This window comes from Sebastes umbrosus, chromosome 6 (assembly GCF_015220745.1).
Source record: "Sebastes umbrosus isolate fSebUmb1 chromosome 6, fSebUmb1.pri, whole genome shotgun sequence".
NCBI lineage: Eukaryota > Metazoa > Chordata > Actinopteri > Perciformes > Sebastidae > Sebastes > Sebastes umbrosus.
In genome coordinates, this window is record NC_051274.1 from 19,234,848 (window position 1) to 19,260,188 (window position 25,341).

At 40.3% G+C, this 25,341-nt stretch overlaps 1 protein-coding gene across 1 annotated transcript; it reads left to right on the forward strand.

Annotated features, from left to right (window-relative positions):
• The first annotated feature begins 245 nt into the window (after window positions 1-245).
• slc9a8 (solute carrier family 9 member 8) lies at window positions 246-24,924 on the forward strand. Its single transcript, XM_037773098.1, has 16 exons — window positions 246-568; window positions 1,787-1,965; window positions 4,806-4,886; window positions 6,222-6,280; window positions 10,956-11,039; window positions 12,364-12,465; window positions 12,703-12,737; window positions 14,405-14,548; window positions 17,580-17,721; window positions 17,832-17,937; window positions 18,042-18,158; window positions 18,258-18,340; window positions 18,442-18,553; window positions 19,694-19,914; window positions 20,729-20,875; window positions 23,572-24,924. The coding sequence occupies exons 1-16, from the start codon at window positions 357-359 to the stop codon at window positions 23,683-23,685; spliced, it is 1,938 nt and encodes a 645-aa protein (XP_037629026.1). The 5' UTR covers window positions 246-356; the 3' UTR covers window positions 23,686-24,924.
• The last annotated feature ends 417 nt before the right edge of the window (window positions 24,925-25,341 follow it).

Genomic DNA, 25,341 nt, shown 5'->3' on the forward strand with positions numbered 1-25,341 from the left:
TGTGTGGTGAGGAAATATGACCCTGAATAGTTTGGATTCATAATGACAGGCAGTGATGAGGTGAGGGTAAGCTGAATATCTATGTGGGTCATTACACCTGACAGTGGCATAACACATATTTTATAGCCCAGTTTGTCATTTATTTGGTAAATGTTTTAACAATCGAAAGTGGGCCTCGAGTTAGGAAAGGTTGAGGACCCCTGGTCTAAGCAACGTAAAGAACTACAATTCCCTACAAGAAACCTGTACCCGGAAGTGGAGTTGTGTGACGTCAACAGATAGAGCTGTCGACATGGAACTTCCAGTCTTTTTTATAACAAAACGTTGCTTTTGGGTTTAAATGCGCTCATTTGAGAATGATAGGCGTTAACTATAAGGTTTTGCTGCTGTCCTTTTTGCTGTTATTAGTAAACCCGTTGCAATTAAACTCGTTGGATGTGCGTGAGAGAGATGCGGACGGAGCAGCTGTGAACCATAAGGATACTGAAAACCAGCAACTATCAACAAACCATGGAAAAGAAGATTCACACGATCCAATCGACCCACAGAAAGATGGACAGTCTGTCAGGTTTGATGCAACACATATTGATTAGGAGAGACGTTACTCTCACTGTGGAGGAACTTAGCCCAATGTAGCTAGCTAGCAGTAGCTTCACAATGTATGTCATGTTACTAAACCGGTTTCTAAGGTTACTGCAGACTAGCTAACTAACAACTAGAAGACACGTGGCGTTACTAAGTTAACCTACAGTGCAGTCAAGTGTTGTGATTAGAGCAAGAGAGGTTCAAATGAAGTTGTTGTAACATTCAGAAGTTACTAGTTAATTCCCCTTATTATTAATATAAAACATGTTTTATTAGTTTTAGGACTAGGTGTAAAATTAAGAATATCTATCTATCTATCTATCTATCTATCTATCTATCTATCTATCTACCTACCTACCTATCCACCTACCTACCCACCCATCTACCTACCTACCCATCTATCTACCTACCCATCTATCTACCTACGTACCTACCTATCTACCTACCTACCTACCTACCTACCCATCTACCTACCTACCCATCTATCTACCTACATACCTACCTATCTACGTACCTACCTATCTACGTACTTACCTATATACGTACTTACCTACCTACCCATCTACCTACCTACCCATCTATCTACCTACGTACCTACCTATCTACGTACTTACCTACCTACCTACCTATCTACCTATCTACCTATCTATTATCTATCTACCTACCTACCTACCTATCTATTTACCTACCTACCTACCCATCTACCTACCTACCCATCTATCTACCTACCTATCTACGTACCTACTTATCTACCTATCTACCTATCTACCTATCTACCTATCTACCTATCTACCTATCTACCTATCTACCTATCTACCTATCTACCTACAACTATAAAAATCTCTCTGAAGTGTATGCATGGCTTACAAGAGGCAACCTTTGGTAGAGGTTAATGCAACTAACTGATCACAAAAGTGTAATTTGATAAAGAAAACATGTAGAGTAAAAGCACAGATTCCGCTCACAAAATATGCTGTATTTTTAATAACTTATTTATGCAAATAAAATCTAAATAAGCGAATAGCTGAAGTGATATCACGCAAGTTTTCTGAAGTATTAAATAATGGTATCATTTCCACTGAAACATGACATAGCTTATAGCATATCTATCTATCTATCTATCTATCTATCTATCTATCTATCTATTGAATGCATCACATCAACATGCTTTTTCTCCTGACTCCTTGTCTCCTTGCTGCAGGTCCAATGACACCGATAACTACAGCAACGAGACGCTCCACTCTACAACACCTGCTGTCAAGCCGACGACCCCGGCGCCCCCAACCGCCAAGCCCATCCTGCCCGTGCAGACAGGCGTCAAGGCCCAGGAAGAAGAGCAGTCTAGCGGACTGACCATATTCTTCAGCCTGCTGGTTATCGGTTGGTAGTCTTTCTGTTGCTTCATCGTTGTGGTTCACGCAATATAAACTGGAAAAACAAAGTTTGGAAACTTGTGTTTGGTCGATTATTTCTCTGTTGTTACAATGCTAATTGGCATTGTATTTTACATCGTTGGAAAGCCTGTTTATTTACCTTCGCAATGATGTCCAACTTGTAAGGATCATGCATTTGTGGGATGAGCAGCATAGCTGATTATGTGGGTAGCGCCCAAGAAAAATTTGCTAAAATGCTCCATCAATGGTAAACAGTGTATTCTCATGTTGTTTTGAGTTGTTTGGTGGATTGGATGATTGAACTCTCTATCAGTAACAAGGAACAAACAAGACATATTGGCAATTTTACACTTTATTCATTTAATACACCGTCAGGAGCCTCAGTAGAGGTGGAAGATCCATACGCAGCCACAACAGCCTGGCACCTCCTCCTCATGCTAGTCACCAACCTGGTCACACATTGCTGTGGGATGGCGTTCCATTCCTCAACCAGGATTCGTTGCAGGTCAGCCAGCGAGGTTGTGTCAGTCACTCTAACACGTACAAGCTGATCCTACAAGTGTTGAATTGGGTTGAGGTGTGGACTCTTGGCAGGCCGTTCCATTCTCTCTACTCCCACATTGTGGATGTAGTCTGTGATAACCCTGGCTCTGTGGGGGTAAGCGTTGTTTCTTGGAGGATGAAGTTAGGTCCCAGATTGTGGAGATATGGGATCGCCACTGGCTGCAGAATCTCATCCCGATATCTGACTGCATTTAGATGGCCTTCAATGATGACAAGCCTTGTTTTACCAGTGAGGGAGATGCCGCCCCACACCATGACACTGCCCCCACCAAAAGCTGTTACTCCATCGGTTCAACAATCAGCATAGCGTTCTCTGCGTCGTCTCCATACTTTGACCCTGCCATCCAACTTTCACAGACAGAACCTGGACTCATCACTGAACATGACATTCCCCCACATGTTCAGGTTCCATTGTCTGTGTTGTCGACACCAGCGCAAACGGGCCAGACGGTGAAGGGCAGTCATTGCAGGCTTCCTGGTACCCTTATGAGAATACACTGTTTACCATTGGCAGAGCATTTTGGCAAATTTTTCTTGGGCGCTCCCCACATAATCAGCTGTGCTGCTCATCCCACAAATGCATGATCCTAACAAGTTGGACATCATTGCGAAGGTAAATAAACAGGCTTTCCAACGATGTAAAATACAATGCCAATTAGCATTGTAACAACAGAGAAATAATCCACCAAACACAAGTTTCCAAACTTTGTTTTTCCAGTATACATAACTTAGACCATCATGCAGCTAATAATGGAGGGCAAATGTATAGCCACTCTAGTGATTCGTTAAATCAGATGTGCTGGTCGTGATTCAGGATGAAGGAAGTGGGTAAAGGAAAGGATGTGGTTCCACATTAATCCAGTATGTGTAAGGTCATGAAGAGCGTCTTCAGACACAAAGTGCCCCTTTATGCACTTTAGTTCACTGCATGTTAAGTCACATGCTTACGACTGTGAATGTTTGTACCAACAAAGTGGCATAAATCATGCATCAGGTTACCAATTAGACTCGTTCGCTTTGTAGACACACAAGCATGTTACTTGGTCTTGAACCGAACGTCTCAGCGTAGCAAACATTTGATTGGTTGCAAGAAGTACAACATGCAGAAAATCATAGTCATTTGCCTTCTACAGTTAATACCATCTCATCAGTGGTTTGACTGAGATGGTAGAGATCAATAAATGAGAGGCCACTTCAGAGTACAATATAGAAACCACACATTAGTCCTAAATAGCACTTCCGGGAAATCATATTAACATTATGTAGCTTATGTGCTTTAATTAGGCTTGAATTTAACATCTCCCTCATGACAAAACAGTCCAGCTTTGATGAAGCGACCTCTGCTTCGCATACTCTGTCTCAATTGCTGCACTGCATTTCTGCTGTATGTATGAATTGCCATTTACTTCATTGTGGCCTTGGGGTTTGTCATCATAATTATGCTAATATGCATAAGCACAGATTTAGCACATTGATATACATGGTTGCCTATTGTACTGTCACAACCTAATTTGATGTTTTAATTGGGGGCAATTATCGTTATTGTACAGTCTCAGAAGTATCATTTTAAATGTCAAGCAACTGCTTTCTAGACATATTTATGTCAAGCAACTCATTTAGAGCTGCAACAATGAATCGATTAATCGACCAAGTTGTCAACTATTAAATTAATCGGCAACTATTTTGGTAATCAATTAATCGGTTTGAGTAATTTTTTAATAAAAGGAAGTCAAAATTCTCTGATTCCAGCTTCTTAAATGTGAATATTTTCTGGGTTCTTTACTCCTTTACAAACTGAATATATTTGAGTTGTGGACAAAACAAGACATTTGAGGACGTCATCTTGGGCTTTGGGAAACACTGATCGACACTTTTCACAATTTTCTGAGATTCTATAGACCAAACAACTAATCGATTAATCAAGAAAATAATCAACAGATTAATCAACATTGAAAATAATTGTTAGTTGCAGCCCTTAACTCATTTGCAATATTTTCATAGACTAAATGGGATGTTAATTCAAGTATCTAGCCTTTCAATGAGAGGAAACAACGTTAGAGCTACAGGATTATTCACGGACATCTCTGTTCAGCCTACAGAAGTTTGTGTGAAGGAAAGCAGCCAGAGAAAAGATCTTAATACTATATGATGTGGGGGCTATTTTTGGAGCGGATTTGAGTTGGTGTGACATGATGTTCGGGACATGGATGTATTTGTCCCAAATGTTCATTCAGTGTTCTTTGCTCTCCCCACTCACCCCAGGTATCTGCATCATATTGGTGCACCTGCTCATCAAGTTCAAACTGCATTTTCTTCCAGAGAGTGTGGCCGTCGTGTCTCTTGGTGAGTACTTCTTAGTTAACATGTTGCTCTGCACAGGCTGGGTCATGGAATGTACATTGTTTCTGTATTTAAGAGCTCTCTAGGAAATCCTGTTAAAAGGCAGGCTATTGTTGAGATTTGAGAGTTTTCCAGTATTTTTTTTTTTTTTTTCAGAGCTGATAAAATGTAAATCTCATGATGACATTTTTTACTCCGGACACTTTTCCTTGTGTTTTTCTCTCTTAGACATATTATGTGTCAGAGAAAATTTGTAACATTATTGCCAATGTGTGTTTGTCCAGCAGTGACTTAAACATCTAGATTTCTCTTTTTCTCAAAGTTTTAGGGCTGTCCTCGACTTAAGAAATTATTAGTCGACTGATCGATTAGTCGATTTAATCAACAAATCTGTAAAACTGAGTTTCTCCACAAAGAATCACACAAAAGCACCACTTTAGATATTGCGTTTACCAGAGATGTGCTCATAGGTTTCTTGGAAATAAGTCATAAGTCATAAGTCATAAGTCACAAGTCATAAGTTATAAGACTAAGTCATAAGTCATAAGACTAAGTAATCGTCTAAAGAGCAAAGGCTAACCCAATGGTATCATTAATAGCCTTATCCGAGATCTAGGAAGTGGTTTGTTGTAAAAAAAAATATTTTGCTTCTTGTGTGAGGTCACTTTAGGTTATTTCTACATCCTCTAATGCCTCCCATTGTCTCTTCTTTACATGTTTGTGCAATTATACTCACTCAAACTCAGTGACACACATCTGTCTTGACCCTGAAGGCCTTTTCCTCTTGCCTGACCTGCATGCTGCACATGAGACACAGCTCGCCCCAGTGTTTGGAGTAGGGGGCTCTGCTGAAGAGAGATAAAACTCTGCTTACAGATCAGGAAGGACTGCTCTTCCTTCCTCATCATTTCCTCTCTCTCTCTCATCTACTCATTGTGTCTTTTCCTCTGCGCTATCCCCTTCCATCTGCCACATATAGCTGGGTCCTACACGATGCTTTGATGCTTAATTTCTTTTTCCTTCTTATCTCTCTCTTTCTTTGCCCTTTACACGTCTTTGTGTTTTCCTCGCCCTTTTAATTAATGTTCTCCTGGGCTGTGTAACGAGAGAGCTGAAGGCCCAAGGGGACTTTCTCAAAGACAAAACTAAAGACAATAGCCCTTTTACACTCCTCTTTTGGACATATGCCAGGCATCCGTTTGTTTTAACCACTAAAATAGCACTTTGCCTCAGGTTGTCACTCCATCTGTGTTCTGGTTGTATTGAAATTTTCATATGAAATGGGTAAAATATTTAAACAGTGGTATTGTTTTTCGTTTCTCCCCGCTCTCTCTCCAGGGATTCTAATGGGAGGCTTCATTAAGATCATCGAGTTCCAGGAACTGGCCAACTGGAAGGTATAGTTTGACTCCTTGTTCACACCCTGCTTCACAGCTCTTTGTGTCCACACCGCTCTGGCCTGCAATTTTTGTTCGCAATTAACACACAATTAATGGTGTTTAGTTTGGTTTAATTCATTTAGCATGAGGCAAAACAGCCACATTCCTCCACAACACCACACAAACTCAAACAAAATACAGGACAGAGTTGCTTCAAATCCATAAACTAAAGAGCTACACCCAGTGCATTTTTTATATTAACCACAATTTAGAGGGTGGGGGACAAACATCTGCATTGCTTATTGAAAACATAATGCATCAAGCCTAGAGTATATATAACCACTTTTCCTAGTTCTTATATGATGCTATTTATCCCACAGCGAATTCTCCGGGAACTCCCCACCCACCCCAATAAACATCTGCCGTCCCTGTGCTGCACGATTTTTATCTCTCTTTTTGTGCTGTTCTTTTTGCCCAGTCATTCATTTCCTGGCCTCCCGCTTTTGTCACAAATCTCATCTCTCTATTTCCCCTCTGTTACCTACCCATAGTGACACGCCATTCTTTGCTCGCTATCTTTCCCTCTGCGTCCTTATGAGCCCGCCTTTTTTCCTCCTGGTTCTCACAGCCTTTAATTAACATTCCTTGTTCTCTGCCAGCGAGTGAGAGAACGAATGAACAAGAGATGCAGAGAGAAATGCAGAGTGAGGGGGAGGGCAGAAAAGAGGACAGGTTGTGTCAATGTTTTCTTGCACACTGGGGCCCATTGTTTTTTACCCTGGGGGCCCCAGGGTGTTGCTGAGTCATCGGCACTACTAGTAACCAGAGCCCCCGGTGCCCCTTTACCCCTGTCCTGTGAATCTCTAGATCCGCTATCACTATGTTTGTGTTTAACTCTAACCGGCTCACCTGTCCATATATAGTAGGCAGTGGCTTCATGGCCTGTTATTCCTACACAGCATCATAAAAACTGTCTGAGTGGAGAGTAATGAAGTTACACTGGGATGGGAAGCAGCATCTTTGCAGGAGCATGCATATGCTAAGTGCTCAGGCCGTCGGAGACTTCAAAAGACCCGGGCCATGATGCAAATCCATTATGTCTGACCTATTTGTTTTTGAGAGAGCCCCTTAGAGCAGGATGCACCATGTAACCTGTTCACTGAGCAACAGCCAGTGGCAAAACTGTGATTCTGTCAGCATCATTTTTTTCAACTGCAACTCTTTTGAACTTGTGTGCAGACAGTGCACTTACTCACAGGTCCATGTTTTACCACAACAGTCAGTGCATCGGTCTTTTTTTTTTTTTTTTCAATCACACATTTTGCAGGTTTTAATCTGGATGAGTCCTCGCTCTTGTAGCAACCTTTTAATGCTGGCGCCGTCTCCTCCATCTAGCATGTTTCTGAAGCTGCAAGCCCATGTGGTTAATCTAGCAAGCCTCCGGGACTGTCCCACAAACCACCAAGGGTGTACAAACCCCTCAGGCAGCAGCATCCTGTCATCACTGGCCTTTCAGCACCAATCTGCTCTCTTTGCTCTTCTTCAGTCCTCTCCCTACAATCCAGCATGTGAACTAAAACAGTACCAGAAAAGCGCATGTTTTCTGGTACTGTTCGCGCTTTTCCTGTTCTCTCATCTGCCCATCTCTCCCCTGTGCTCTGACACAGATTGAAGAAGAAATAGCATGCTGGTACGGAGTAACACGCTAGCAGCAGTTTGTCTCCTAGGCGAAGCACAGGGAGAGATACATAGGTGAATATATTTGCATCTACAGTGTACTCCAGATTTAGTTTTCTTTCTGTACTGTATTATGTTGCCTCGTTTTCCCTCAATGGCCGCATTGGTGTGTTTTAAGCCCCAAAGGGCAGCACATACTTTTAATAGATCTCTCCCACGCCGTGGAGAGAGCGACACAGGGAGAACGGTTTTAATTGTGGTTCCAGGGGCCTTTTTCCCATGTGGTGATGTCACTGTGTGTCAAAGCCGAGCCTCCAGGGAGCCTGTACTCTGAGCGAAGGTCTCTCCAGTCGTTCCCGCTTGTATTTTTCCTGCTCTCTCTCGGACGTCTTTTAACTGCGCTGCCTTCATCTCTGGCATTCATCTTTTCTCATTTATTTCAAGCCCTGTCTCAGCACTTCCCCAGAGTATGCCCATCCTCTGCTCTCTGGTTTTATCCATTTCATCTTCCCTGCTCTTACAACATATATTTCTCTGCTGCCTATCAATATCAGTGTTTCTGAAATCTCGTTACACCTTCTGAGGCGACGGAACAGGATGAGGTCAATCTAGTGCATTCTGACCGAAAATCTACAGCTGAATCGAAACAGTAATTAAATCGGCAATGATTTTGATAATTGATTAATCATTTGAGTCATTTATCAAGCAAAAATTCCAAACATTTGCTGGTTTCAACTTCTGAAATGTGATGATTGGTTGCTTTTCTTCGTTTTCTATCATCATAAATTGAATATCTTTGGCGTTTGAACCGTTTGCCTGGCACAGCGACCAATTTGTAGACGTCACCTTGGGCTTTTATTAACTGAATGATTAATCAGTTAATCACAAAAGTAATTAACATTCCATCACTGACAGTAATTTGAACCTTTAATTGCAACCCTTCTAAAATTAGTCTCTTATCAACAAATAATGCAAAGTATTGGCTTGCTGACATCTGCTTATTTAAATCTGCGTAGATGTGCATATGCAAAGTCTGTGTGTGCCTGCTCAGTCTCTCCAGTAGACATCATCATATGTGTGGTAGTAAAACATGAGCATACATGCATGCAGGAGCACAGCTTTAGATTGTAATGCATGCATAGCATACCTTCTGGTGTCTCGTATTCATTCCTGACCTTTTACCTGGTCTGGAGGGTAGAATTCGGGCAGATATAAATGTCAAGAAAGTGGTAAACTGGGAGCAGTCCTTGCTGGCCTACTTTTCCTGAAATTTGAATGCATAATTAGACAAAGTAAGCGGAAGCACAGCCTTTTACTCCAGCGTACATCCTGTATAGGCTATCCTCTATGCCTGGCCTATTTTTTCAGAGCTTGTAGTGAGAATAGAGTTGGTCGGTGTCATGAAAAGTATCATTAGAGCCAAAGTTACCATCTTGACAGTCAAAAGTCGTGTGTACGGTTTTGAATTAATCAATGTGCTGTGGTATTGTCTCATCTCATTTGCCAAACACATCATGCTCCTTCGGGTCATGACCCTGAATAATTGGTTAGATGAGGAAAAATGGATTATAAATTCAGAAGATGATGAAACTATGTCATCGTGTTTCTGATAAATTGCCCTTTTTTGAAAAGTTAATTTCACCAGTCACGCTGTGTATTCAAATGTTGGCACTCCATGTCAAATAATGGATAATTGCAGATTAAAACTGTGTTCGCCAGAAGAAAGTAAATCATGCTCTTATCTGACTCACCTCTCGGCAGTTTAATTCAATGCTGCTAACCTATAACAAACCACATCTCTGCAGCACTTCCAGAAATAAATACTTTTTAGGAAGTAATTGTCTTAATGCCCATCTGCTTGTGAGGTTATTGGGGTCGAGAGTCGGGCTCTACCAGCTGTCAAATCTGGCTCCCATAATACAATGAGGGAGATTGTTGACTTGATGGAGTAAATATGGGCCTGCCCTCTTCCATCTCTCTGACAGACACAACTGCAGTGCGGCCCAGAAATAGATCCTCTCTATGAACATTCACTAATGCATACTGTATATTGACTTGTACATTACTAACATAGATTATGCACAGAACGCACTCACACACACACACACACACTGGCTTATACAAGAACGCATGGCACATCATGCACAGACACATTGGCAGCCAGAGCGTAATGCACGGGCACATGATGCCTACGCCTGATCTTGGAGGCTGGCCCATTTAGCTGAGAAGCAACAATGATTTCATTATATCGCTGAAATAATCAGAGAGCTATGGTCACTGGGATACACTGTGTGTGTGTGTGCGTGTGAATGAGAGTCAATGATTTAAAAAAAAAAGCATATATAGGTATTCACGTGTCCTTTTACAGCATGTGTGCAAGAAAGAGAAATGTCAGTTGTAGTGTTGGAATGCATGAATTGGCTTGCAGGCGGGCATTCCCCCCGATGAGCACCTGATGAGTGTGTGTGTGTGTGTGTGTGTGTGTGTGTGTGTGTATGTTTGCTTGTCATCCCGAGGTCAGCATCCAAATAGTTTTGTCAGATGAAGGGCTGTTACTAACAGCTCAGGCATGGCCTCCCCCGTCACACTTTCCCCTCTTCCATGACTAAGTATTAAGTCAGCTGATGGTCACTGAACCGGCCTTCATCAGTCAGATGAATCTTGGGGAATATTTGTTGCGTAATAATCACAAGCACGTGTTTTATCGTTCAGTCACACACACATAATTTGCTCATGTATAACGGTACTGTTTAGCATTGTAGGCTCATTGAAGATGGCAGAACTTTACTACTTTGTAATACTTTTGTACTTTGTGATTTATTTAATCTGAAAGGATTTCTGAAGGTTTTCGCTAGTTGCAGCTCCCAGCTAGTTGAACTTTCCCTCTGCCACTACAATTTGTTACTGTTGGTCAGTGTGCAACTCCAAGCCAAGGTTACAATCACTCGTCTGTGACCTGACCATTGCTACTTTTTTTTGGATTGTATGTAACTTTGTCCCTGTCCTTCTCTAAAAGGAGGAGGAAATGTTCCGACCCAACATGTTCTTCCTTTTGCTGCTGCCGCCCATCATCTTCGAATCTGGATACTCTTTACACAAGGTACAGCAGAGTGTGTGCGTGAAGCTGAATTTACACGGATCAAGATGTAAAATAAGGCTTGACACAGTATGAATGTAATGCACTCAAAAGTGCAAAACAGCATGTAAACACAACATTTATATACAGTATAACTATATATATATATATATATATATTTTTTTTTTTTCTAAGGCTGTCAAAGTTAAAGCGATAATAACGCGATAACACAAATGCGTTTTAATGCCACTAATTTCTTCAACGCAACTTGGGATTTTTAGGTTAGTGGGCTCAGTTTTAAAGCTAGAGTGAAGATACTGGTATCATATGAACCTAGACTAACTAAACCGATGGAATCCTAAGGAATGTCATACTGGATTGCCTTGAAGGAGGCTAACTAATGCTCCATAGTTACGCTAGATTTTAGCGTGGAAATACTGTCATTGCCATTTTCAAAGAGGTCCCTTGAACTGAAAATGGGTTCTATGGGTACCCACGAGTCTCCCCTTTACAGACATGCCCACTTTATGATAATCACATGCAGTTTGGAGCAAGTCATAGTCAAGTCAGCACACTGACACACTGACAGCTGTTGTTGTCTGTTGGGCTGCAGTTTGCCATATTATATATATATATTATATATAACCTGAGAGGGTTTCTGGACAATATTTGTCATTGTTTTGTGTTATAAATTGATTTCCAGTAATAAATAAATACATACATTTGCATAAAGCAGCATATTTGCCCACTCCCATGTTGATAAGAGTATTAGGTACTTGACAAATCTCCCTTTTTGAAAGGTTTGCGATTAAATATTTTAATTGATTGACAGCCCACAACAGTTAAAAAAAATAACATCTAAATGTGCAGAGCATGAATCATACCCACAATAAGAAATTAAAAAAATAACAATATGCTTAAACATTTAAGTACTTTTATTGTATTTAGAAAATGCAGCACAATGCCATTCACAGTAAATTAAGACATGAACAGGGACCTAAGCAGGCTCTAAGTCTGCTTTTGCCCCTTTATGAAAGCATCAAAGCATAAGCAGCTCTGCTCTCTTTCAGTTATGTTTTTCCTGTATTGTCATATATTATCGTAACTGAGGTCTAAACTGAATTGGCAAATGCAAAAAGGTTGCATTTTATTATTTATTATATTATATTATTTATAGATACATTCTGCTCCATTGCTCACAGTGAAGTGATTACTATTTTCTCTGTACCTGTACTGTGCCCTACTTTTCACTGTAATGTCTGCTTCTTGTTATGTAACACCATGTAACTTCAAATGTCATGCTACTAAACCCCATGTATACCTACGCTGTGTGTTCATGTACGTTCAGGGTAACTTCTTCCAGAACATGGGCTCCATTTGTCTCTTTGCTGTGATCGGCACAGCTATCTCTGCTTTCATAGTCGGAGGAGGCATCTATTTCCTTGGCCAGGTGAGGATCGTAGTAGTCTGTCGACAACGCTTCCGTTGCCAGGAACTCTTCAGAGAAAGAGTGTGATTAAATATTTTCAGTGTTCCCCTTTGACTGTCCTGGAACAGCTTGTTAATACAGAGTGTAAAAGACCATTATTATCTCTTCATTGTTCAGAGTAATAGTAACCAGATCTCCTTTGTTGCAACTCTTAACAATCGCTGTGTGTCTGTGTGTCTTGGTATGTGTTTTTCTCAGGCTGATGTGATCTATAAGATGAGTATGACTGATAGGTGAGTATTGGATTTCAAGGAATATATACTATATATAGTGTATACTGTATATAGTGTGTATATATATATATATATATATTAGGGCTGTCAAAGTTAATGCGATAATAACATGTTTACGCAAATTTGTTTCAATGCGACTAATTTCTTTAACACTTTAACGCAATCAAGCTTTTGGAAGTTTTGGCGTGCTCAGTTTTAAAGCTAGAGTGAAGATACTGGTATCATATGAAACTAGAAAACCGGAGAAATCCATTGGTATCAATGGATCAACTATGGCTCATAATAGCTTGTCGCAAAGGAGGTTAAATAACTCTCTAAACTCTCTTTGACCTCAAGATATGTGAATGAAAATGGGTTCTATGGGTACCCACGAGTCTCCCCTTTACAGACATGCCAACTTTATGATAATCACATGCAGTTTGGGGCAAGTCATAGTCAAGTCAGCACACTGACACACTGACAGCTGTTGTTGCCTGTTGGGCTGCAGTTTGCCATGTTATGATTTGAGCATATTTGTATGCTAAATGCAGTACATTGTTTTGTGTTGTTAACTGATTTCCCATAATAAATATATACATACATTTGCATAAAGCAGCATATTTGCCCACTCCCATGTTGATAAGAGTATTAAATACTTAACAAATCTCCCTTTAAGGTATATTTTGAACAGATAAAAAATGTGATTAATTTGTGATTAATCCTGATTAACTATGGACAATCATGCCATTAATCATGATTAAATATTTTAATCGATTGACATCCCTAATATATGTGTATATATATATATATATATATAACAATATTTCATAATAGCATCACCCTCTGACGCCTTCAGTCCACCTTAAGAACCAAGCCCTCAGAAACTTAAGAGTTGAACTATTTACCAGTTCCAGACAATCGGATAATCCAGCTGCCAGTGATGACTGACACACGAGCAGTATGCTACTCCACACCCTGTTTTTTTTATAGAGAAGCTTGGGGTTGTTATCGTGCACATATGTGTATCCTTATTGGTGCACAGTCAGCATGAGTGTTTGTGTCTCGCGTTCACTGTTCATTTCCTTCACCGAGGAGGTGAGGAGGATGTTTCCCATCCCCATTTGTCTCTCTGTTTGTGTTTGTTAGCAGGATATGTTGGAAACTGCTAGACACATTTTAATTACATTTTGGGGGGAATTCAGGATATGAGCCCAGAAAGAAATGATTAGACTAGATGTATCAATCTAATCTTTTTTTCTTTCTTGGAGTTCTTGTTCCCAAACATACTTCATCCAAATATTTTTTTTTCCCCCACACAGATTTTCTGCCATTTTTTAATTTGTAACAAAACAGTCTTTTAACCTCTCCTCCCATTATGGTAATTTAATCCAAATTTTCATTAAAAGTTCATTAAAAATACATATTTTTTTATTTTACGATGTTTCATAGTGGATTTATATATTCTCCAAAAATCATGGCAATTATTAAAATAACAATTTGTAGGATTGTGCCCCCTGAGCGAACACATGTGCTTTCTTGTTTGTGACGCATTTCCTGTCTGCCTCCCTCTGACCTTGTACAGAAGTTGTGACATGTGTCTATTTCTAAATTCTTTGTAAGTATGTTAATGCCTGTAAAAAGTGTCTTATGACTACTGTGTAACTCTTTTTCACTCTTCCTTGCTGTAGCTTTGCCTTTGGCTCACTGATCTCAGCTGTGGACCCTGTAGCTACCATCGCCATCTTTAACGCCCTCAACGTGGACCCGGTCCTCCAGATGCTGGTGTTCGGTGAGAGCATCCTCAACGACGCCGTCTCCATTGTCCTCACGAAGTAAGAGTCTCTAGCCGGCCCACAGGGCTCGTTTATTCTCGTTTATTCATCCATGGCACATTTTTCATTTGCCCAAGCATGATGTTTACACAGCTTTTCACCACCAGCAACCCTAAGGACGATGTGTACAAAGTCTGCAGATTAGTTTAGATTATATTAGATCAGTTATGAAAGGCTCAGGCATACGGTACCACCATCCAAAATGTTGCACACTCAGGAAAACACTCTCAACGTCACAGGTACGTGCACACTCTGTGATGTCCCTGTTAGATGTAATTTAGTGGAAGAAGGCATCTGTGATGCACCAATATACTTTCTTACATGTTAGTTCTAATCTAAGAATTAAAGAACCATAGTGTTTACAATTCAGTTTACCTTTTTGTGCCTTAAAAGTACAGTGTGTAGGATATGGCCACATCTAGTGGTGCGGTTGCAGATTGTGACCAACTGAGTACTCCTCCGCTCACTCCTCTCTTTCTAAGACTGTGGTGACGTGAGCCGCCGTGTGCAAAACTGTGGTAACACTATTCGCCTCACTCAGAGGTCATCCGTACCATAATAACACTACTTTAAGAGCAACAGAAGACAGACGGGGGCTGGCGGTACCACGGTTTTGCATTCTACGGCTCACGTTACCGCAGTTTCACAAGTGTGTCGGAGAACTACGGTGGCCTTCAGGTAACGTCTCTAGAGCCAGTGTTTGGTTTGTCTGTTCTTGGCTACATGGCGGACTCTGTGAAGAGGACCCGCTCACTATTTAAATCTGAACGGCTCATTCTAAGCTCATTCTAAAACACAACGATTTTTGGGGGTTTCAGGTGATTATACACTAATGAAAACATAGTTATGAATATTATATTCCATTTCTGCTAATAGATCCCCTGAAATGTTACACATTGTTCCTTTAAATAGCACGATGAAGACATGGCCAAGGTTTTCTGTAATTTTCTATATTTGTATCTTTATTTCATCACCTGCTGTTGTGTCTGACTTATATTCACCTCAGGGTTTAATTATCTGCTCTGGTGCAGTAAAACACACACACACACACACACACACACACACACACACACACACAAAAACACAAAAACACAAAAACAGTGACACATCGGTTCCTCAGTATTGTGAATGTCAGCCGGAGTGTAGTCAGGCATCTTCCAACCTTTGAACCCCACCTGCTTTTTTCTTATTACTCTATAACAGGATGTGAGGGGGAGAAAAAAGAACCACTGACCTATTTTATCGCCTTCGATGACGTGCACTTTGTGGCAAAACCATGGTTTCAAATGCAGAGGATGTGGTCACATGTTTTGTCGAAACTTGCTAAAGGTGAAGTCCAAAAACTGGCACTTAAAACGGTGATCTGATGAATGTGGATGACATTTAGAACATTCACAGATGAGGATTGTTGTTGTTTTTTTTCATGTTTTTATACTCCGGGACAATCCCCATTGATCAACATCACTGTTGTCCCTCGGCCTGATGTTAAATTGGTCATTATAAAAAACAAATAAAACACACAACATATAAAATTAGAACCGTAGAAAGCAAAACATGACCAGCAAGCATAGCATCTAGTATAGTACTATTTTCATAGTATCTATAAAACACTCCCTTTGCTGCCCATATGTTTCAGTACAAGTGTTGCGAAACCCACTGTAGTATATTTCGAGTATCACTCCGTCATCAGTGTTTATCAGGATTGTCCTATATCGGCAAACTGGTAGCCACACACACCAACACACAAACTAAATCTTGACAGACAAGTTTGACGGAAACAGACAGCTGGCAGGATTTCCTTGTTTGTCTGCATCACTGTCACCCTATCTGCTGTCTCTGTACTACTCACTTTATTGCTGCCTTATCTCTCCTACTCACAACCAGCTAAATGTGCAAAGTGATCTCAAGTGTCGGCGTGCCCCCGTAGAGTAAATGAACGCATGAATAATGGATAGGCTGAACAGCCCTGGCAGTTTGCTTGTTGTTAGCACCTCACAGACCGCCTTTCTTAGAAAGCTCCTTTACAGTTTGGCCCAGTTGTTTATAACAGCCATGCATGCTTGGAGCTTGTTTATAAGTTAGATTATTAATGACAATATGTGGCCTGGCTGTTTGTCTGAATAACTGTTTTTTATAAAAAAGGATTTAAATTGTACGATTAAATAGATTGGCTGTGTTCCTACTACATCAATAACTATAAAACATCCAAAAAGTTAGTTTTTTTAGGGATGTAAACATGATGATAAATCCTTTTCACCCACCTAAAGAATAAATCAAGTGAGAGAATGTCGAGTAAAGGCTTGAGCATTACTGTGTCTAAATGTGCCTGAGAGTCATGCTGCTCTTTAAGATGTACATTTGACATTTAAAAATAAGTTATTGTGGCTCAGAGTATAGTTGCAACTAGCGATATTTTCATTGTCGAGTACTCTGTCGATTATTTTCTCGATTAATTGATTGATTAGCTGTTTGGTCTGCAAAATGGTGAAAAAAGTCGATCAGTGTTTCCCAAAGCTCAAGATGACGTCCTCAATTGTGTTGTTTTCTCCACAGCTCAAAGATAATCAGTTTACTGTCATAGAGGAGGAAAGAAACCACAACATATTCACATTTAAGAAGCTGGAATCAGAGAATTTTTACTTTTTTTTATCTTAAAATATTACTCAAACCGGTTAATCCATTATCAAAATAGTTGGCGATTAATTTAATAGTTGACAACTAATGGATTAATCGTTGCAGCTCTACTCAGAGTATTTAAATGTATCCCTTGTGTGGCCAAATTTCACAATAAATCCCTTTATGTTGCTGTTTCCTGTTAAGTCACTGGGGTGACACAACACAACCAACCTCTTTTCAGCAAGCATGATTACAAACTCTGCACACTCTAATCTCTCACAGGCAATCTCGCATACTTGTGAGTTTGTAGGATTCAATGGTGGAGTTTTTCTGCCCTCTAGGGTCAGATAGAGATACTACAACACAGGTTGTTTAACTGTAATGTTGTGGCTTCTTTTTTTTTTTTGTCTTTCAGCACGGCGGAGGGGTTCTTTTCCCGCTCAGACAACTCCATGGTTACAGGCTGGGAGACTTTTTTGCAAGCGTTGGGTTATTTCCTTAAAATGTTTTTTGGTTCTGCTGCCCTGGGAACCCTCACTGGACTCATCTCGGCTCTTGTATCCAGACTCATATTGTGTGTATGTGTGTGTGTGTGTGTTAGAGAGAGAATTTTAAAAATCCTGTGTGTGTGTTCATCTTGTTTTGAATTCCCTAACTCACTGATTAGTTTTTAAAACACTTTGATCTGAGGAAGACTCCTTCACTGGAGTTTGGTATGATGATAATCTTCGCGTACCTTCCATACGGTCTGGCAGAAGGCATCAAGCTGTCTGGTGGGTGCACACATACACAGGCACATACTCTTCAACGCATGACAAAAAGATTTTTTTACTTTTATGACTTTTTTTTTAATGCCATTATTTCTCTCCACCTACAGGAATAATGTCCATCCTGTTTGCGGGAATCGCAATGTCTCACTACACCCATCACAACTTGTCTCCTGTCACCCAGATCCTCATGCAGCAGACACTGCGCACAATGGCCTTCATGTGTGGTCAGTGAACTTAATCTCTTCCCCCTAATAACTCCCCTCCCCTAATTGTTTTCATTTTACAATAACTTCTCCTCACTGTTTTTCAAATTTTCTCTCCAGAGACATGTGTGTTTGCCTTCCTTGGTCTCTCCATCTTCAGCTTCCCTCATAACTTTGAAATATCTTTCGTCATCTGGTGCATAGTAAGTGCTCTTACATTTTTAAATGATGTCTGAATGTTGATTCAACTCCTGGTGATCATTCCCACGATTGTCAGCGTGACGGCTGTTTTTCCTCTCCGTAGGTCCTGGTTCTTCTCGGCCGAGCAGTGAACATCTTCCCTCTGTCGTTCCTGCTGAACTTTTTCAGAGACCACAAGATCACACCCAAAATGATGTTCATCATGTGGTTTAGTGGTGAGATGATACAGTGAACCTTTTTGTCTAATGTGTCATAAGAACGACAGGCTATGTGTTGCTGTCTAAGAATGATCATTGCCCTAACACAGTGTGCATGTCTCTGGGTGCAAATGAAAGTATAATAACAACCAGAGCTGAAGTAGTCAATTTCTTCACTGGTTCCCAACCTGGGGGTCCCGACCACCTTTAGGGGTCACCTAAACTTCACAAGGGGTCACGAGGCCTTCTTAATTTTAAGGGGTGTAAGAAAACTTAAAAAAAAAAAAAATACAGTTGGCCTATATCAGCATTTCCTTAATTTCTGTGAAGAACACCAAATGAAATTGTTAATTTTTACAGTTTAGATTATTATTTCAGATGTAAACTTAAAACAAATCTCACGGGAGAAGGGCACAGTTAAAACAACCAAAGAACTAATGGAACAATGGCCAAGCGTCAGGGAGAAGAAAACGGTGCATTTGTCAAAAAAGAAGTCTATTAAGTATGATTGTTAAAACATAACAGTTGTTCTGTTCTGTTATTATTATGTATTGATTATGATATGAAATATCCATCAAATACGTCATTTAGTCAGGGGTCATCAGTCTACTCAATGATAGAAAAGGGGTCCCTTAAGGAAAAAGGTTGGGAACCACTAATTGATAATTACAACTATTTTAATGATCAGTAAAAAAAAAAAAAAGTCGTTTGTTTTGGCATGCAGATATTCTCTGATACCAGCTTCTCAAATGTAAAAAAAAATGCTGCTTTTCTATGTCATACTGTATGTTATGTGGGACATTGATAAAATGTGCATTTTTCACTATTTTGTGACATTTTATGGACAAAACGATTAGTCAATCAGTAGAAAATTAATCCGCAGATTATTTGATAATAAAAATAATTGCTATTTGCAGCCCTATATGTGTGTGTATATATATATATATATATATATAAATGAAACGATTAAAACATATCAAGCGTACTAGTGTCCAGATTTCAGTTTACATTATATATCTTTAATATGAATAAGAAATAAGTACACCGTACATAATAACATTTACAATGTTTCTGAAGATAAAACATTTACAAGTACGTGTTCTCATATTCACGCCGATTCATAGTTCCCGTTCCTTCATCTTTTTCTTTGTCCGGTAGGTTTGCGAGGTGCTATCCCCTACGCGCTGAGCCTCCATCTGAACCTGGAGCCCATTGAGAAACGGCAACTCATTGGCACCACCACCATCATCATCGTCCTCTTCACCATCCTCCTCATGGGGGGCGGGACCATGCCACTCATCCGCATCATGGACATTGAGGAAAGCCAGTCGCGGCGTAAGAGCAAGAAAGACATCACTCTCAGCAAGACAGAGAAAATGGTAACGGCTGAAGCACTTAGGTTTCACCTCGATCTGTACACACACTCACGCACACACACACACACACACACACACACACACACACACCCACACACACACGCACGCACGCACGCACGCATGCACACGAACAGTTTATTGGTTGCATTGATAGTAGCTGTGTCGTCCTCTCATCTGCCATCAGACTTACTGTTCTCCTCAGAGGGAAAAACATCAAAGCGTCGATTGATGTTTTTGTGTGAAGGACACTGAATCAGCGGGGAGCAGACCACCCTCATCACAGCTGCACACTTAGTGACTGTAAAACTCAGACAAGCACATAATAAATAAACCCTAACAGCTAGAATGAATACAATTTCCCAGACACACCAGAATACAAGCCATTGTGTTTAATATTTCAGATGACTCCGTTTGCTCTCGGTCATTCTTTTGAAGTACATCAAACCATTGAGGTCATTGGTGGCGTGTGGTGGTGTGTTTTGTGTACAGTATTTGATGTCTTCCAAAGCTTAGTGTTACACGCCGGGGCTTCCAGCAGCTAGATCTATCAGCCTTCCTTTTTTTCCTTATGCTCTCATGCCTTCTTTGTAATTCCCTCTCTTTGCTCCCGCTGCTCTTTCTTCCTCAACTCTGGTCCTTCTCTGTACGACCTCATCACCCTCACCGCTCTCCCGTCATTTTGGACTTTTCCCTGCACCCACCTTCCTCTCCTCCACCTCATTCACCTCTGCCTCGTTTGTTGGCCGCTCTCCTTTCATGTCTTTCTATATATTTATTTATCTGACTTCCCTTCTCTCTGCTCCTCCCTTCTCTCCAGGGTAATACCATTGAGTCAGAGCACCTATCGGAGCTGACAGAGGAGGAGTACGAGGCTCATATCTACCAGAGACAAGATCTGAAGGGCTTTATGTGGCTTGATGCTAAATACCTCAACCCCTTCTTCACTCGCAGGCTCACCCAGGAGGTAAGTGAGGGAGACAGAAATCCTATAAGTCACCTGGGAAGCCGCATAATAACAATCCAACGCAGCCACCATTGGAATCTATTTCTACAAATAGTATAATACTAATAATATTAGCGTAGCCGGATCTTTATCTGCATCTGTGCAGAAATACCGGGTTTAGACAGAATGAATAGTCATGCAAATGTTGATTTAGAAATAATATGTCAACATTATGAATGAAGCTTCCAACTATTCAGTAGAGCCCTAGAATTGTCTTATATTGATGAGTTTCTTATTCTGTTTACTGATTGGGAGGGCACTCTGTTTACTATTTGTCGCGGTCCATTGACGGGGGGTGCGCTGAATTAATGTTGCTGTGGCATATTGTGAAGGGAGGGAAGGGACAGGTATGTGGTCCTTGGCTGGTGGACTCTCTGTCTCCGTTGTCTCCCAATCCTCTGTCCCATCAATAACTGCAAATGACCGTGTATGAGCAAATGCAGCCCTAACCTATTTAATTGAGGAGGAGGACTGCTGCACGTCCCTGAGTGTGTAACAAGCAGAGTGTATGTTGGGAATCTGCCTATGTAGATGCATCTTATTATTTGAATAATGTGCCCTTTAAGTAGCAGGAAAATACTGCACCATTGACTTTAGACCTGGTTTTTGTTGGTCAATGGTGCATTTGCTTTCTGCACCAACAATGTGCCTGACCACACCTCATTGTAAAACCAACACGCCCATGGGTGCACAGATGGGCGCAAGTACATTTGCTGCTCGTACAATGTGGACGCTGGCCGTGAAAATGACAACTACGTCTGTCTGAAATTAGCAATTACAGTTGCGCTGCGTTATAAGATAGGGCCCCTTGTGTTTGACATCCAATAAACAGAATTGCTTCACAAATAACACAATAACCACACAGTAAATGTCAATACTGCGTAATGAACTTTGTAATTGTTTTCGTTCAGTTCGTTCCTAACTTTTGAAGCCATACAGGGATACTTAAGTATTTGTGGCCCCTTTTTAAGCACTCAAAGACTGACTTCTTCTCAGAAGAGAATGACTGCATTGAGGTTTTGAACAGGTAAAATAGAAGAAAAGCAGCTTTGCTGTAACTGCCCAAACTGTAACTGTTTGGGCTCACGCAATATGTATTTTAAGTAGGGCTGTCAATCGAGTAAAATGTTTAATCGCGATTAATTGCATGATTGTCCATAGTTAATCGCAATTAATCATAAAATAATTGCACATTTTTTATCTGATTAAAGTGTACCTTAAAGGAAGATTTGTAAAGTAATACCCTTATCAACATGGGAGTGGATACATATGTTTGCTTTATGCAAATGTATGTATATATTTACCATTGGAAATCAATTAACAACACAAAACAATGACAAATATTGTCCAGAAACCCTCACAGGTACTACATTTAGCATACAAATATGCTGACTTGACTATGACTTGCCCCAAACTGCATGTGATTATCATAAAGCGGTCATGTCTGTAAAGGGGAGACTTGTGGGTACCAATAGAACACATTTTCATTCACATATCTTGAGGTCAGTGGTCAAGGGACCCCTTAAGCCCCCTTTGAGACAAGCTAGTATGACATGGTTGGCACCAATGAATTCCTTAGGTTTTCGAGTTTCATATGATGCCAATATCTTCACTTTACCCTTAAAATGGAGCCTCTTGTGTTAATACGTTAAAATAAATTGTGGTGTTAAAACAAGTTTGCGTTATCGCGTTAACTTTGACACCTCTAATTTTAAGGCATTCCTGTTTAGAAGCAAAAAATATGCAAAGAGAATGTCAATTTCTGAAATATCAGCTGCAGCTAATTTATCCCTGCTGACTGACCACTGTGGCAGAAGACACTGCATGTGAGATGTAACATCCAGGAAAAGCAGGTGTAAATCTGTGTCAAATCTCGGTCGCACTGCACCACAAGGTAAGGTGAAGTTGTTAACTGTGTTGAAGGTGTGCTGGTGACAAACCCCAGTAAGAGCCTGTCGCCTACAGCCCACTTTGGCTCTTTCTGTTTGTACTATTGCTGCCTGTAATATTATAAACTGATTTGCTGACTGTGTCCTTATCTGGTTGATTAAACCTTTTTTTAAGTGAAGAATAGCAACGCTAACGATGCTCCGCTAACTTGGCGACCAACACATTGCATTTCCTATGACTTTTTCACAATAAAAGCATTGTGGTGACACAAAAGTTTGTGTCCCTGAAGGTAAATATCCCCCGTAGTTTATCGTTAGCAAATATCTTGTAGCCAGCTCTGTTCATTTCCTGTTGCTGACTTCAAAAATTCACCTGTAAAATGGTGATTGTCGAGGGTACATACAGTATACCATTTGTAGTTTAATATCACTTTCTTGTGTAGCAGCTATTGTAGTTATGATTTACAGTAATTTCTGCCCAAATTGCTGGTGCACAAGAGTGCTAAATGATGTAAGTTGGCAAGGGGGAAAGTTTCAAACTCTGCCAAAAAGAAAAAACCTCAACTAGATGTTAAATCAAAAACCTCTCACGGTATTAAGAAAAACAGAACATTAAGAGCTTCACCTAATTGGATGTAGCTGCTGGGCTACTATATTCTTAGATGTGTTATTTTGTCTACACCTCTGCCCCGTTCATGTGACTATTCCTGTAGGTTCATTCACGTGTGCTGACGTGCCGATTTGTGCGTGTCATGTGGTGTCTCACAGGACTTGTTACATGGCCGGATCCAGATGAAGACCCTGACCAACAAGTGGTATGAAGAAGTTCGCCAGGGACCCTCGGGCTCTGAGAATGACGAGGATGAAGCAGAACTTCTGTGAGCTGAACAGACACTTTCAGTTCATAAGAAAAACAATGAATGGACATTGTGTGTCCTGGGCGGAGGGTGTCTGTCTGTCTGTCTGTCTCTGTGTGTAGACAAGCCCTCTTTTCAGTGTCAGTCACGTGCACTTCTTGTTTGTTCACCTGCCACTAATTTTTATGTGACAAGAGAAGTCTGTCGGCCCCTTCGGTGCGTTTTTTAGTGCACAAAGTGAGCGTGAATGTGTCAAATCACAATGGAGTTCCTGTTAAACTGGATTTGAAAACTGTAACACTGAATGAAGCTAAACAAAAATCTGTGAAAATAATATTTCCCATATAAATGCCATATTGTTCCTGGCTAACAAAACACAGGAAGTTTCGTTGATCCTGAGAATCTTTTCCCAGGTGTTTCTTTCATAAAGGTTTAGGTCTAAAGGGAGGATGAGAGAGAAGCCCAGAGGGACAGTTTCTAAGTAAAGCAATACTAGAGCACGTTTTCACTTTTGTTCTCTTCACTTTTGTATTGTTCTTCTTTATGTGGCACTAGCTTATTTAAGGTCTGGTCAGGGGAAGGATGCAACATAACATCGCTACAGGTTACATTTTTAAAGTGGGATTTGTAATAAGCCACAGGTTGCTGCTTTGACTAGCTTCCTGTTGAACTAGATTTAATTCTCTCCGGGTCTCCACATTTGTATGCATTAATGATTCTGAGCTAACACATATATTCATACATATGTAATGAAGATAAAATATCAGAAGTGACGCACAAGCTACCACGACACCCTCCAGCAAAGAAGCAAACAAAGAGAAATGCAGGAGAGAGTTAAAGCTAATGAAACGTCTCGGGTAGAACTAATAATTTTCAAAAACATAACACCTAGCTTACAGGAGAATAATTATGCTCCAGAAAATTGGAAATTGCTCTCATTTCCACTCGCGGCTCCAGTTCGGTTTCCCTAGATTAACTTCCCTGTGTTTATTTTCAGTCTCTGGTGAGGGTCATGCCACTCGATTGTGTGTAAAGTAGAACTTGAAATTGTTGCTTTTGTGATTTTTCACTTTGGATTCCTAATGAAGATAGGCGCACCAATGAATGTGTGGGGAAAAATGTCCTGTGAATGTTGATCTATTTTTGTCTATTTATTTATCAAAATGTTTGTGTTGTTTGTGGGATAAAAGCTTTTATACAAGCTCTATGAGCACTGCAGAACCATAGATTAAAAAAATCTATAATAAAACATATTGACATCCTATATGTTGTATCTGACGCTATTTTCATGGGAGAAGGGCTACACCTCTTAAACTTTCTTTTGCTAAATTTCACAAATATCTTGTGAAAAAATGTAACAGTTCTTTACATTTTTGAGATACCTGAAGGACACAGAAGTAGTTACAATATTTATGATCTGTCTCGCTGTCTTTTAAATGCAAATTCAACATAAGAGCACATTTAAGAGGACTTTAAATCAATATAGACATCACTACATGTTTTTATGCATAAACCTTAGCTAATTTAGAAGAGTACTAGAATACTGAATATAAACAGGAACAGCAAATCACCTAAACAAGTCTGTTCTTCATAAGTGTATAGGTAAATATATCAAATCTGACAAACTAAAATTGGATGTAGTCCATAAAAGCACTTTAGGATAGAGAGAAAGGCAAAACAT

Excerpts from the sequence above, each read along its gene's own strand:
- slc9a8 (XM_037773098.1), top strand. The coding sequence starts at position 357 with ATGATAGGCGTTAACTATAAGGTTTTGCTGCTGTCCTTTTTGCTGTTA. Across the intron at positions 1,966-4,805 it reads CTTCAGCCTGCTGGTTATCG|GTATCTGCATCATATTGGTG; the intron begins GTTGGTAGTCTT and ends CACTCACCCCAG. Across the intron at positions 18,341-18,441 it reads CTTTCGTCATCTGGTGCATA|GTCCTGGTTCTTCTCGGCCG; the intron begins GTAAGTGCTCTT and ends TCCTCTCCGTAG.